The sequence below is a fragment of the Neopsephotus bourkii genome, unplaced genomic scaffold (assembly GCF_033783945.1).
Source record: "Neopsephotus bourkii isolate Nb327-2 ecotype Australia unplaced genomic scaffold, CSIRO-AGI_Nbou_v1 NB_1675, whole genome shotgun sequence".
Taxonomy (NCBI): domain Eukaryota; kingdom Metazoa; phylum Chordata; class Aves; order Psittaciformes; family Psittacidae; genus Neopsephotus; species Neopsephotus bourkii.
The window spans coordinates 281,867-297,030 of record NW_026902149.1 but is presented as its reverse complement, the minus strand read 5'-3'; the positions used below and the strand labels follow the sequence as shown (position 1 = coordinate 297,030).

The 15,164-nt window shown below is 50.4% G+C and overlaps 1 protein-coding gene across 2 annotated transcripts in view; it reads right to left on the bottom strand.

Moving 5' to 3' along the window:
• RNF43 (ring finger protein 43) overlaps window positions 1-15,164 on the bottom strand; it is a 54,795-nt gene that overhangs the window by 18,515 nt on the left and 21,116 nt on the right. For both annotated transcript variants that reach the window (XR_009728830.1, XM_061375737.1), the window contains exon 2: window positions 345-467. Coding sequence is in view for 1 of the 2 variants with exons in the window: in XM_061375737.1 (XP_061231721.1) it covers window positions 345-467 (123 nt within the window). In the remaining variant the exon portion in view is untranslated. The remainder of the gene's footprint in view (window positions 1-344; window positions 468-15,164) is intronic.

The following is a 15,164-nucleotide window of genomic DNA, read 5'->3' as shown; positions in this document are numbered from 1 at the left end:
AGGTCAGAGGACACCAAGAAACACAAATCCCCTCAACAGACAAGCGAGCAGTGGGAGGCTGCAAAAGAGGAGGGGCACAAGGCTGCCAGGCAGCTGGGATGCTGGGGTCAGGTCTGAGCATCCCAGAGCAGTCAGGTTAAGGAAAACTCCACAGCTTTTATAAAGCCAGGCAGTCCAAAAGATAAAGAGGGACAGGTATTGGGGATGGCTGCCAGAGCATCTCTCCCAGAGGACCCCCCCTGCCAAGGATCTCTCCCTTTCTCCACCTTCCAACAGCTCTTTCCTACCCTCCTGCTCTTACTCTTTCCTGCACCACAGGTTTCTGTTCCCACATTTGTACCTACCTTGTTTGCCAGCGACAGGCAGGGGTTGGGATCCCGATCTGGCTGTTCAAGCTTGACAATGGTGATGAATCCCGATTCGGTGTGCTCATCCTCGCTGGTGTTGCACAGGGACAGCGGGTGGGACTGAGGGACACAAGCAAAGGGACACTCAGACCTTGGGGCTTAGCACTGCAAAGGGTGGCTCAAGCCCACTGCTCACTGTACCATAGCTACCTGCCCAGAGGCTGCAGGACACTCCTGCAGTGGGCATCACCACTGCTGCTGCATCCCATGGCCCTGTCTAAGAGTCACTAAGGCTCTGAACGCCACAAAAAAGCAAGTCACTGTCTAAGTTTTGGTCCACCAGGACAATGTCATAGAATCCTAAAAATGGTTTGGATTGGACAGGATCTTAAAGATCATCTAGTTCCAACTTCCATGTCCCAGAGAAAGGTGCAGTTTCTGTTCTGGCCTGCACTTGGGTCTGGCTTTGCCCCAGTCACAGATATTCAGAGCTAGAGCAGCCCACGAGAGCACAGTCCTTGCCTTCTGGGATGGAGCATCCGGACAGCACAGGTCTTGTTGCTGCAAGGACTGCCAGCATCCTTAGACCACCAGGCCCTGCCGGCAGCCAGCACGCTCCCTGCCAGGGCCTGGGCAAGGTGAAGGGACCACAACAAAAGCAAACTTCTGATGCCTTCAAAGCTTCAGCACTCCTTGTTTCTCAGCCACCAAACTTGATGACTTGAAGATAAACTTGCAGACAAGCCAAAGGAAGGAGTGAAGAAAATGAAAGCAGGTAGAGAAATACCAGGAATGAGAAGGGAGAAGAAAAGATTCCAGTAACCGAATCCCCAGTGAGTCCTGGAGAAATGCTCATCAGCTTGAGCCCAACTGCTGGGAAGCTGAGACAAGACGCGGTCAAGGCACCAGGTCTGGGTGCCCCCACTCTGCAGAGCACCCTGCAGAAAGGGATATGGTGCCCCAGCATGTCACTTGGACATGAGCTGAGGGGCTCACTCCTGTTGGAGGCAGGCAGTTGGGGTTTTGGTGGTCAAGGCCTCTGGAGGTGAGCCTGTCCCAGTGTGGGGCAGATCTCAGAGGGGCAGCACCACTGCCCCTGGCTGCACCTCATTCCTGTGCATTCACCCTCATTGCAATGTCCACTGAGCACTGCTCTGGTCCCTGTCTGGAAGAGCGAGCAACTGCCTCTGATTCTTCAGTCCAGCAGTGGAAGGATGGCAGGATGTTGAAGCAAACTGCATCTCAGCTGTTGGCTCCCTCCTGGGCGTCCCATCACCTTGTATGAGGCCTCCCCAGCTCTTCTTAAGACAGCTACCTGGCTTCCTGCTCTGTGACTATGTTGTGGTGTATGAAGCACACAGGTTATGGTACAGAAAAGCCTGTAAATGCTGAGGCTGCTGGACAGCTGTTGTTACTGCATTGATGCATGGAAGTGTGAGAAACAAGCAAGAAAGCTCAACATGAGGAGGATTAAGGCAGGCTTTGTGTCCGGTGTCCATCCAGAAGCATGCCCAGAAGGCTTGCCCACCCTGCATGTAATCCTGCAACAGCATCCCAGTGCTATGCAAAAAAGGGTATTGTCTTGGCAGATTTAAAACCAGGGGAAGGAACTGCCAGAGCAGCCCAAGGACACTCCTCACCCTCCATCCACACTTGCCATTGCTGCCCTAGGGGCTGTGAGACTGTGTTGGGCCCTTGCTCAGGCTGCTGAGGCTGCTCCTCAGCATGCAGTCAGGGCACACAGAGGCACAGGGCTGGCAGGAGCCGGGCAATGGGGCAGGCTCGGAAGGAGACAGATCATGTTTCCTCCCCTCTGCCAGCTGCTTTACTGCAGAAATCCAGGTGTGGGGGAGAGGAAAAACAGGGCTTATTTCACCTAACTGCAGACATGCCGATGTCACCTTTTAATGTCTGAGTGGGTCACAAGAACAAGTCCTTCAAGGAGGATGACTCACCCAGGCTGTTTCTAGTCACGTCCTTCAGGAGGAGATGCACCATGCCCATTTCTTGCTGCTAACAGTGAAGGAGTGTAGGCCATTCACTCAGATGCAGCCATCCACATGGAAGCCTTCAAAAGCTGAAGCAGACGAGCAGCACCTCTGCTCACTCAGAGATGCAAAGTGTCCTCACTGGGCGCACAGAGAGAGAGCTCTGCTGCAGCCGGAGAAGCCGGGATGGACGATGCTAAAGTTAACTGGGGCTGCATGCCAGAGCTGGTCCTGTGCAGGTTGGAGCATCCTGCCCTGCATCCCCATGCCAGCCCAGAGCCACTGCCCCAGGCATGTGGGATGCTGGTCTTCACCCCAACATCCCCAGCAAAGCCCTAAGGCTGCGGAAACCACAACAGAGTGTGGTTCTCAGCCGGGTCCTGCCCTCCGAGGCCCCTCTCTGTCCCTCTCTGACCAAGGTGCCCCTGCGGCCAGGAAAGGGCTCAGTGAAGGCCCCTGCAGAGACCACAGCTTCATTACCCAGTCCCAAGCAGCCCCATACTGGCTGCTGCCTGCACTGACCCACAGTGCCGAGGTATCTGGCACTGCAAATTGCAGAGATTGCCCCTTCAAGTGGGCAATCTTTGATGGTTGTACCCATCAAATGATGCAGGGCACAGTCATGCTGCTGGCAGACTGTGGGTGCGTTTGTGCAGCCTGTGCTATGGCACAACCTGGCACCAGTTCCAAAGGCGCAAGCGGCCTGGCACTGGGAGATCAGGAGACACTACAAAATCACAGTGCTACATTTTGCTCATTGCAGGGGGTTGGACCAGATGAGCTTTGAAGGACCCTTCCAACCCAAACTGTTCTGTGATTCTGTGATTTCTGTAGCACTAAGTCCTGGGCTGCAAAACAAGAGCTCTTAAAAGTGAGTTTAAATGGTGAGGATTAAATAACCCCAACACCCACAACCACAGCCATCTGCAAACTGCCCAGGTTTTGAGGCAGGCAATACCTACAGTCACAAGGGAATAAAGAAAAAGCCCAGGCTCTCACTACCTCAGGAACTTGGAGACCTATGTGTAAGAGATGGCACCATGAGCACGAGCTAAGACATAACCTGCTACACTTTACTGCACAGAGTAGCTGGGCACTGATGAACTGCTGCGTGCCTTTGACTGGCAGTCCCCCATCCACCTTCTTCCTGAGGACTCCCTCTCTAATCCATACTGATATTTGAAGAAATATCTCATAGTGCTATAGAACTGAGACTTCAGACTCAAAGACACTGGAGAGGGTGCGATCAGACCAAGCCAAGCACCATAACTCTACAAATTCAGGTTTCCATGGAAGCAGTGCAATCTGTTATGCCCTGGGAGCGCTAAGAGAAGGCTCCCAAATAACCCTGTGCTTCATGCAAGTAACAGCAGGCACTGCTCCACCAAGACCAACACAGCATTGGAGTGCCCATGATCCCACTGGCTTTACCAAGCAATGCCATTACTTTTATACTCTGTTTGCTCGACTGGGAGTTTGCCGGCTTTTGGTTAATGTATCATTTTAATAATGGCAGAAAAACACAAAACAGGAAATGCAAAGAGCACGCCTCGTGATCCTTCCAATACTGCAGAGAGAACCCTCCCTGAGGAGCCTAGGCCACCGGTGCTGCTTGGAGGTGTCCAACCCTGGGTAGGAATGTCTTGGGGTGCAGTGTGACAGTCCTGAGTGCTGAGCATGGAGCAACCCCTCTGTGACGAGGATTGCAGGGCCTGATCACAGCATTAATGATAAACACTGGGGATAAAAGCAGCAAGCTAAGCTGCTGCAGCCCCAAATGAGCATTGGAGCACATATAAAACGCTGGCAGCTGTTCCAGTTGGTAAATCTGGAGACTTGCTGATGGATGCACCAAAGCCTTCCCTTTGATGATCTATTAAGACTGGGCATCGTGGTCTTCTCCTCATCCCTCTGTGACTCCCACCCTCCCTGACCGCGCAAGAGTCCTTTGCCCCAGGCATTCCTGCTGGGGCACAACTGCACACACCAAGGGCAGGGCAGGAGGCCGGGGGAAACAGCCATGCAGATCCCTGCCAGCAGAAACCCTTCCCATGTAGGCAGCTGCCCAGGGACCTCAGCCACATCAGTGACGCCCTCATTATCCTGTGACCAGTCCCTCATCAGACACTAACCATCTCTGGAGGATGGGTGCAGGTGCCTTCCTCAGCACCCTGTACCACATGGCCAGGAGCAGCTCAGGAGGATTCCTCTTTGTACAAGGGCACACCTCATCCATCCAAGTGATGTGCTCCACTCATCCCTGCTCCAGACTACCTCTTCCCTCTCTTCCTAGCACCGTCTCCTCCCATTTGGTGCTAACACAGGATGTGGGAAGGTCCCAGGGAAAGCCAGGCAGAGAGAGGTGCTGGATTCTCACCTGGAGGCTTCATTTATAAAACAGTAGAAAACCAAAGATGACCCGAGAGGTCACCAAGCCCAAAGGCAGGATCAGCCAGACCTAACACATTCCTCAGAGACACTCGCTCAACCTGTTTCTGAGACCTCCAAAAAGGAGCCTGCTCACTCGTGGCAGGGCTGCCTTCTCCTCACACCCGGAAGGATTTCCCAACGCCTCATCTGAATGGGGTTTGCTGCAGTTTAAACATATTAATTCTCAATGAATTGACTATGTCCATGGAAAAGAGATTATCTCCTGCCCCCTCCCCTCCCCCCAGAACCATTTAAACATTTATGTTCCCAAAAGCCTTAAGGGACAAAGGCTGAAAAGCGAAGCCCCTGACAGCCTCTCAGTTCTCTCTGTAGGGGAACCCAGAGTATTTAACACCCTTTTCCATGGGGGATGAGTTAAAAGGATTGATTTGGTTTGAAGTGGCAGTAAAATTTTTATAAGCAACCAGTAAAATTAAGCATGAAAAAGAGAGGAAGAGAACAGGACAAGAGAGTGCTCACCAAAAGGCTCCAGAAAAACCATGGCCTAAACTGGTGAACTCTTAAGACCAACATATAACTCATCACTAAATTGACACCACCACCAGAAAAACGGCAGGTAGCAAATACCACGCTGAATATGAAGTTGAGAGCGAGGCAGCGAATGGCAGGTCAATAATCCTGACTTAAAAACTGGGGAAAACCCGGTGTGATGACAGAGGAAAGAATGAACAGTGCTGTGGAAAAGGAAAGTGATGCTTCACAGACCCGCAGGACTCCTCAAAGCAGTCAGAAAGTGTGGGAATAAAGGTAGTTCAGTTCACACAATAGTCTGGTATTTCCTCTTCTGTTCTCCTACAAGGTCAAGCCTATAGACAATGACAGAGCATCCTGCAGTACTTCCCAGGGTCATCACCAGGACTAAGGAGAGCAAGATGCAAGTCAGCCTTTGCAATGGAGTGAACTTACCAGGACAGTCACAGAAGTAAACTGTGTTGTCCAAATATTCACAAAGGACATGGATAATGAGAGGAATAGTGAAGTGGATGATCTTTTCAGTAATACATAAATATTCAAGTTGGTAAATATTAAAACTGGCTGCACAGGGCTTGTGATACTGAGCAATGCACTGATAGAAGATGTTAAAAAAGGGAAATATTATAAAATATAGCTAGCTATCCAACACAGGGATGAGTTAGGGGCTGGCTGTTAATGAACAGGAAAGATCCTGGCATCATTGCAGTGAGTTTTATGGAAAGCGCTGTTGAATCACCCAAAGCAAAGGACAACCAGACTGTTGGGCATTTCTGTTAAAAAATCAATGCAAAAAAGAAAATCTACTGGAGAAGCCTGCAATGTGTCAACATCTTGAATATTACTCGAAGTCCTGCTCACTCCACCTTAAGCAGAGGGCACTATTTGTGCACAAGAAAAGATTAAGTGGACAAGAATTCTTCAGCTTAGTACAGAAGGGATATGCTAGAGCTACATAAAAATCATTAATGATATGGAGAATTCCTGGAACAAAAGACCAGGAAGAGCTGTTCAATGCAAAGACGCAAACACTGGCCCAGCTCAGGCCATCCCTGAGCACAGCACAGTTCTGCCCTGGGTTTGGTGCAACCACATGGGCCTCACCAGGCAGCACCACAGGCTACACCCCACTGCTGGAAGCCTTTTGCCACAAACATCTGTGCTAGAAACCAAGTATTAGAATAAAGCTGAGGTTCGTGGCCAGTGCCAGAGCACCGAGAGTGTGCTCGCCACCCTGCGGGCTCCTGCAGGTCATTAGCAGTGCCAGCTAATGATGGAAACAGCTGAGTGACTTCTGATCGTGCCCCAGCACCAGCTCTCCTGCCCTTCCTCTTATGTCAGCAGCTTGAATCCCACACAAGACTTTGAGGGAATACTCAAGTGTGCAGGGCTGAGAAGCACACAATGATCTTATTCAGGACAGCAGCCTCCCCACTGCTGCAGCTCATGCCAGGGCCATTTTGCATGTGTCAGTGGTGCTGCAGTCTGCAGTGGATGAAAATGCCACGCTGGAAAAGCTCCTTCTTAGGTGAGCTACACGACAGATCAAGAAGGAGCCTGTGGGCAGTGAGGACATAAGCAAGGAGACTAAGGCACGGCGAGGAGGGGCCTTTTGTGGGTATGCAGCATCTCAGGCATCACTGCGCCACGTCTGCTTGTTGGTTAGAGGTGCTCACATGCTCGTTTCACTCAGTTGTGCCATGTCATTGTCACAGAATACGAGCTCGTGAGAGCAGAATACAGATATTTCTTTATTCATGGATATCAATGGCTGGCTCAATACATCCTCTTCCCTGCTGGAAGTAAGGCTCTCCACTAAATAAATGATACTTCTTCATAGGCTCAAGTGGAAGTACTCTACTACCCTCCTCTCCATCTTTGTTGCTAACACTGACCTGTGCTAGAATTGATGCAGGAAGGATCACGGCAGATGCACCAACTCTAGTGCTCAAACTGCATTTTTATTCCTATATGCCAGGTTCTTCCCAGTTTACCTTAACCCTTCAAATCCATCAGCTCAACAGATGCCTTTTTTACACCAAGGTCACAATGCTATGTAGCTGTCACTCTACTCACAGACATAGCAGTAGGAATGAGGGGACGCAACCAAAGGCCCAGGAGATGCTGCTCAGAGGCTGGCATGCAGCTACACTGGGGCTGAAAGATGCTCTGGGATTCAGCTGGAAGTACATAGGACAATGAGGAGGGATGAGGCAGGGAGGTGTAGTGGATGTTAACTGTGAAAAAGATGGAAATGGCTGCTTGGAAGAGAATAGCAGTGTTTCAGGAGGCCTGAGGAAAAAATGCAGCTTCCATGACTCTTGGGCATGAAGCTTAGCCATCAGGATATGAGCTTTTTAATTTAACCTGCATAAAGTTTCAAGAGCTGTTATAACAGCAAACACACCTTACCCACATGTGAGTCACAGACAAACACATTCACTGATAAAAAACGCATTATTCTTAGAGAGACCCAGGTCCTACCTCAACGTGCAAATAGCTCAGACAACCGTCCAAGTCCCCTGAAGGAGTGGCAAGAGGTGGGAGAGGAGACAAAGGATCTACAAGCCGCCAGTGCAATACCCCTGTGCTTGTTCCCTCACACATGCTCACGAGCTTCATTATCTTTGGGCCATCTCAAGGGTCAGCAGTGCCCGAGAGTTTGATACAACAAATCAGTCCCCAGTCAATAACTGCATCTCCTCCTCCTTTTCATTATAAAGCTGGTGAGCTACAAAGGGAGGTGCTGAGCCCCAAGTGGGATGTTTATTTGATTATCTCATGTGCAGGATTAGATGGTTTAGGTGAAGTCTGCGTCTTTTCCATCCCATTGCACAAGTATGGCCACGGTGTCACAGAAAACTGTCACTGCACTGAGAGCTCTGCTGAGGTTTGCTGGCCTCGGTACAGAGCGCTACAACACATGGGAAGCAAGCGTCATTCCTGCTAGCACAGCTATCCTTTCCAGCAAAGTTTCTGACAGCTCCATCACGATGTCTGGTTAAGCTCTCTCTCTCTCTCTGGTCCACACATCCATTTTGGAATATCAAAGGCAAAGGGAGTTCTCTGGTCAGCCCTGACTCACACCACTAAATGAAAGTAAAGGCAAGCTGGCCCAAGTCACGCGAGAACAGCTCATGCTCCTGCTGCAAGCAGTCTGGATTCAAACCCACTGAACAGCATCCAGCCCATGTCAAGCTGCTCACCTCACACACCTTAGAGTGCTCAACTCGCCCTCAGTCTTGTGGACAGTGCCACTGGCAGTCTCCATACTCCAAGGCCCTCTTACACAGCGACCATCTGCACTGTGCTGACAGTGCTTTGGAGGTTGAAACTATTCCACAAAACTCACACAAGTCTTGCCCCTCAGCAACAGCTTAAAGCACTGGCAAAACAGGGCAGACAGCACAGCAGCCCAACAGCATCCTTTTTACCCATCAAAGCACAAAGCTGCACTGTCACTTGGGGCCAACTCAGGGATGGCACAGGCAATATGAGGTCTTCCACAACTGATACGTCAAGCACCATCATCAGAGACAGCACTGACTCTGCAGTGGTGGGCCACACACAAAAACTCACCCAAACTCACATAAACTCTACGGCAGAGACTGAAGTAGTGTTTCCTCAACCAGCAACTTTCTATACTGGGTTTCAAAGCTGAAGCCTTGAGAGTGGATGTCAGAAGGAGCATTCTTGCACTTCCAGAAAGTAGATAACAGAGCTAGTAGAGCACAGAATGACAAGGAAATTCTCCTTGGGGCAGATCATACCATAAACTGAGAGATTATGTCAAACTGAGAGAGCTCGGCTTGCTCAGCCTGGAGAAGGCTTCGGGGAAACCTTAGAGCAGCTTCCAGTGCTTAGAGGGGCTGACAAGAAACCTGGAGAGGGGCTTTGGCCAAGGGCCTGTAGGGACAGGCCAAGGGGAATGGCTTGAACCTGCCAGAGGGGAGACTGAGCTGAGCTCTTAGGCAGAAGCTCTTCCCTGGGAGGGTGCTGAGGCGCTGGCACAGGGTGCCCAGAGAAGCTGTGGCTGCCCCATCCCTGGCAGTGCTCAAGGCCAGGTTGGACACAGGGGCTTGGAGCAAGCTGCTCCAGTGGAAGGGGTCCCTGCCCGTGGCAGGGGTTGGAGCTGGAGGAGCTTTAAGGCTCTTTCTAACCCAAACCAGTCTATGAGTCTATAATTTCTTCTGAAGTGTCATACAACTCCCGGAGGGCTGAACTGCCCTGGTAGAAGACCATAGGGCTCTCCTGAGGTTGACATGGACTGGGGAATGCTCTAGAACTCTTCTGAAGACGAAGCTCAGCAGCAGTGTTAGCTCCACTGACGCTTGGAGACTGCAGTGCCCTGACGCAGACCTGCACCATCACTGTGGCCATTTCTGGAGGAACCAGCAATGCTCCAGGGCAGACTTACCTGGTCCTGAGTGAAACAGGGGCATTTGTCACACCTGCACATGAACCCGGCCTCAGCAAGGAAAGGCTACAGGCAGGAGATGGGGCTGGCTGAGCCTCCCCGGCTGGCACTGTGCCGGGGGGAACATCGCTGATCCCCTCCCCCTTGAATATCCCTGGGCTCCACCGCCTTCGCCAGGTGCAGAACAAAAGGAAACGAATGATTTAGTTATTGCTCCAGCGCCAAAGGTTTGAAGGTCAGCGCAGTGCTCATTGTATGGCCAAGCACTGCCTGCACTGCCCTGCCTCAGCCCTGCAGCCAGCGCCGGCTCCGCAGGGGCCCGTACTGTACGGCTGGCTTCTGCGCGGGGAGATGAAAGGCTTCTCTCTAATGTAATAACTGACGGCCTCTTCAGTGCCGTTTGAACTGTTTACAGACTGAGTTAACGATTACAGGCAATGTGTACCTTGGCTGCTGCCCAAAATTCTTACCCGCCCGTCAGATATTATCAAAGAGCCCTTCACTGTTGGCCTGGAGTCCTTCCAAAACACAGCACCGAAATGCCGGCATAGAGGAGGGGCCTTCGGCACTCCATCACGAAACCCAAGCTAGAAAGTCACAGATCTGCTCTGGCAAGGGTCTCTGGGGACTGGCTGCCAGAGACACCGGAACTCCCAAGAGGTCCCCAAAGACCTTCGTGCCCCAAGGTCCATGCAGGGTGGGCTCTTCCCTCCAGGACATCACCTAGGGCTTTGCCTGTGCTGGTTCCCAGACCTCATTAGAGGACACCACACAGCCCACAGGCTCCGGCCATCCAGATTTCCCTCCCTACACGAGGTCACTGCCATCCATAGCTTATTCTTTACGCGTAGCCTGCGTGGTTGTGTTAATGCTGGTGGTTACACAGCTTAAAGCTACTCCTGCCAACAGTGTTTTCAATACCCTCATGCCTAAGAGTGTGGACAAGAACAAACCAGGTGGTGGGAGATTAGATAAAATCATTTCCATTGTTATTTGTAGCTGGGAAAATGCAGGTGTAGGTATAAGGTCTGGCTAGAGTTGGGTTAGAAAACAAGCCCCAGCTCTGTGAGGCAAACTGCACCAAGTCTGGAAATCCCGCTGAAACGAAGGGATGAAATCAAGAGCTGGCAAGCTGCTCTAATTACAGCTGAGTAACACAGAGCCACATTCAAGCAGCACTGAGGCTACAGAACAAACTGCTTCCGAGGCAGGAAATACCTCAGCTGCAGAGCAGGGCTCCTGCCTGGGGAAGATCAGCAAGAGCAGAAGCCAGGCTCTGCTTCCAGGAGCCAGACTCCTGGAATTTTCTGTTAGAGGGAACTTCCTAAATACACCTAGATAAAAGAAAAATCCAAGTCTCCATTTCAGGTAGAAACATGTCTCATGGACCATCAGTCCCCTTCATCACCAAAATTTAGGCTCTAAAATGCTAGCTCTGCCAACCAAGCTACCACGGTTTCAAGATATCCACATAGGTTAAAAAAACCTCTGCTTCAGTCCAGTCTGGGTCTTAAAACTCCCAGCTCCATCAGCATCACGAACTACTGCACCCCACGCCTACCAGGAGTCTGCAGCAGCACTGGTATGCCATCACCCAAAAGCTCCTTGTAGAAAAGGCCATCACTAAAAATATAAAACTTTATGTTCAAATTTTCCTTCTGTGTTCCCAAACCACATCTTTTTGTCATGGGAAAAAAAAAAAAAAAAAAAAAAAAAGGCAAAAGTGTCTCTTTTGCAGGCTAACAAGGGATGGAGTTTTCAGGGGATGTTCTCCAGAGGACTGATGCCTTCAATTGGTGCCGGTGGTACACCTGAAACATGATGCATATCAGCAGGTCCGAGGCATAAGGGTGAAGTCTGAATAACTAAAGGAATAAATGACTTGCTTTTTAATCACATACCACACTGGCTTCCCACTGCTTTATTGCTCAGATGTGGGGTTTTTAACTATGGATGGGATGAGGGAGTAGCTGGCGAAGGACAGAAGTATTTCTCTTGTTGGATGTTGTAGTATTGCCAGGAGACAGAACTGTAGATGCAAATATATTTGCTGTGATTTGATTCAATAAAACTTGCTAGTACAGTGCAGCAGACTACAAAAATTGGTTCCTCCTACGCTTACTTGCTAAGACATGAGTTCAGGCCCTCTGGGATCCGCAAATCCCTGGCTGCTATCGATGACATCACTGACATCTAAGGAGCTGCAGGAATGCCAAGAATGCAGCTCTGTGCTCCTGGGGATGCTGAGCTCATCAGCTGCTACCAGAGGCAAGAGAGAGATGGGGTGTCTGCCTCGCAGTCCTGCCTCATTACAGCCTTCCCCTCCACTGGACACCCTCTGCATTTCTTAAGGCCACACAACACATGGTCACATGGGGTTTTCATACCTTTCCAGCATTACTGGAGTTACTGATCTGGAGGACATAGGCAGAGCACATTGGGCAGCCTGAAGGACATCACAAACATGCCTCATTCTCTTTTTGTCCATTTATACTTTCTTCCACACTATCCTTTGCAAATGAACTCCACAAAGGATTTCAGCTAAGTCAACAACTTTTTTTGACTGAAGATATTCTTACAGGAGGCTTAGAAGACTGATCTCTATTAGCTGGCAGATGCACCTTGGACTATCACTTATCCTTGCTATGTGTAACCAGGCTTGCATCCTGGGAGTCCAGCCACTGGAGATACCACAGGCGTTCAATGTGCTGAGCTGGCATGCTGAAAGGAGCTTGAAGCAGGTAAGCATAAAACACTTCCCCTTAGTTTCAGCCTGTTGGGAGCATTCATCACCAAAGGGCACGTCTCCACGCGGAGGTTCCTAGGGATGAGGATGACACAGCTCTTGGCCTAGTACATGAGAAGCTGAGGCTAAAAAGGCGCAGAAATTTCCATTTTCAGCCACCTCTGCTGCATTGTTGAGAGCAGCACCGAGTGCTGAACACACAGGATCAAGGGCAAATGGGGCAGAAAGTGAAATAACTTCCTTGCTTAACAGAATGTGACCAAGCAGAATATTACCTCATGCCTTTGCTCAAGCCCACCCAGTATTTTGACCAGACAATGCTTTAAAATGGTAAAGGCTGACTGAGCTCTAACAGCTTTTTTTTTTGCTCTGCAGAACGGGAAGGAAGCCATTCACAGGCCATTTGTTTGAGGCAGTGAAAGCAGGCAACTTGCAACATGACCTCCACTGCAGGATCCAGCTCTCATCTCCTCCACAAGGCACAGAGATTACAAGGACATCCAGAGTTACAGGAGTCAGGCCTAAAAGAACTTCAGCAAGGAGAAAAGCCCTCCTGTCTCGTTCTCTCATCTCTGATTATTGCAGATCAGGGGGCACAATGGTCAGAGCTGCCAGCCTGACACCTGCCAATGCTGCTCTTGCTCTGCTTTCTTCTGAACAGTGATGTCGGTCCCTGACAGGGGAAGGCTGCTGGAAGAGTCCAGCACTGTCCTGAGCTTCTGCTATGGCTGCTCAGTGGTAAAACTACACTGCATTGCATAAAAGCAGTCCATGCAGACTCTGGTTCCAAGGCTTGACTGCCTTTTCTCCTGGTTCTGAAGGGTGGAGGTGGTTGTTGCAATCACAGATTCTCCCTATCTGCTGCTCTATATCTTGCTGTGCTCCCTCTCACCGAGGCAGTATATTTGATCAAGAGCTTCAGCACACAGCCATGCTGGAAGCACCCAGGACAGGTTTTTTATGTTGCATCTCATCCCTTCACATCATAAGGCTCCGTACTTCTGCCCTGATGGCCTGCAGAAAGGGCAGGTGCCCACCTCCCAGGGAAGGAGAGAGCTTGTTCTCAGAGCTCCCACTGCCAGAGCTATGCCTGGTCCACACAGTATGAATTTGCAGCTCTCTTTGCAGAAAGCAAACTTTCCACACAGCTGGGCCTCGCTGACATTGATGTGACCACATGGAAGCTACTCAAGCGTCTGTTCAGGACTGCCTGCTGACTCTGGAAGGGGCAACCCTTCATTGCAGCTCAGCTCATTTCTCCCCCGGCGCTATTTAGGTGATTTTCCACCAACAGTCCGTAACGTTACACTGAACAACGTGCACTTATACTGCCCAATACACCAAGCTCTTGGACTCCTCATGCAACACTGTCAACTGCGTCAGTACAAAAAGCCATTGCAGCCAAAACCTTAGAGCCTGCATAGTACTGCTTCCATGGTTTCTGCTGTATTAGGAATCAGTGCAGAACTTGAGAAAACTGGGTTAAATCATTAACAAGTCATTATTGTTCGCAGCTATTTTTGGCACGAAACCATTGAGGTCAACTTGGACAAACTGCTGTGGGGTAGTGGGGGTGGGACTTTTCCTGGAGAAACATTCTCCTCTAATACCAAAAACTATCCCGAAAGTGACCTTCCTTGCCGAGTCTAATCCACAAGAGGAGTACCACAGCCCTGCCTTCCTGCTCTGCCTGGCTTGAGCTTGCTTCCTATGCCTGTGATCAAGTCCTTATGCCTGCAGAGCGCCTGCCGTTCTGCTGGCACCCAGCAAGTGACAGCACTGTTAATCACCAGCACCCCTCGCAGCGTGGGCACCCTCGCAGCCCAACAAGCATTTCTCATTTACCAATAGTATACTCTCACAACTTGCATCAATCACTTCTGCTACTGGGGGCTGGGGAATTCCCAAACCCTGCTGCTCCTCCTCGAGCTCTGCCCAAGGATGGCTGTTTCTCATTCTTCGGAGGCTTGAAGAGATGCCACTTCTGTACAACTGTATCAATCATTCCTCCCATCCCCAGCAAAAATCAGCATCTTAGTGGGCAATACAATGCTCCTGCTCCTTCACATGTGTGCAGGGAGGGGGTAGGAATCCATAAGCCATTTGCTCCCATGGCCATCGCTGCCGGCAGGCAGCTGAGCAGCCACCAAGAGCGCTCTCCATGGCTAATATTCTGAAGGCTGATCCATCATCGCAGCTTCTAGCACTGCCAGACGCTCCAACTCCATGAAACATTATTTATTATTATTGTCATTCAGTTTCCTGCTTCGCTGGCCAGCTGGCCACTGACCCCATTGCTATTTAGCTGTTGTAAATCAAGTGCCAAAGGACACTTCCAGAGCATCATGATGTGGCAATTCCTCCAGCTATGTGGATGTGGTCATTTTAAAATCAAGCAAACAGCTCTGACACAAAGGGCTCAAAGGCTGGTGTGTGGTGGTCAGTGCGTGCACCTGGCTAGGAGACATGACAGCAAGATGGGGCTGCCTTTATAGCCCTAAAAATCTCCTCCAGAATGCCGTGGAGCCAGCGCAGCTGCTCAGCCTGTGGCGTGTGCCGCCAGCTCTGGATGGCTTCGTGGGGATTTTGGTTTTTGCTAAGGAAAAGTACTTTCAACTTTGCCATTTAAAACCCGCCTTTCATAAGCACAAAAGTATTCCTTTTTCAAACACACCAGCTTCTGGACACACTCCTGGCAGCAAAGAAATCCACTCAGGTAACAGAGTCCAGCTCCTGAGCCCATG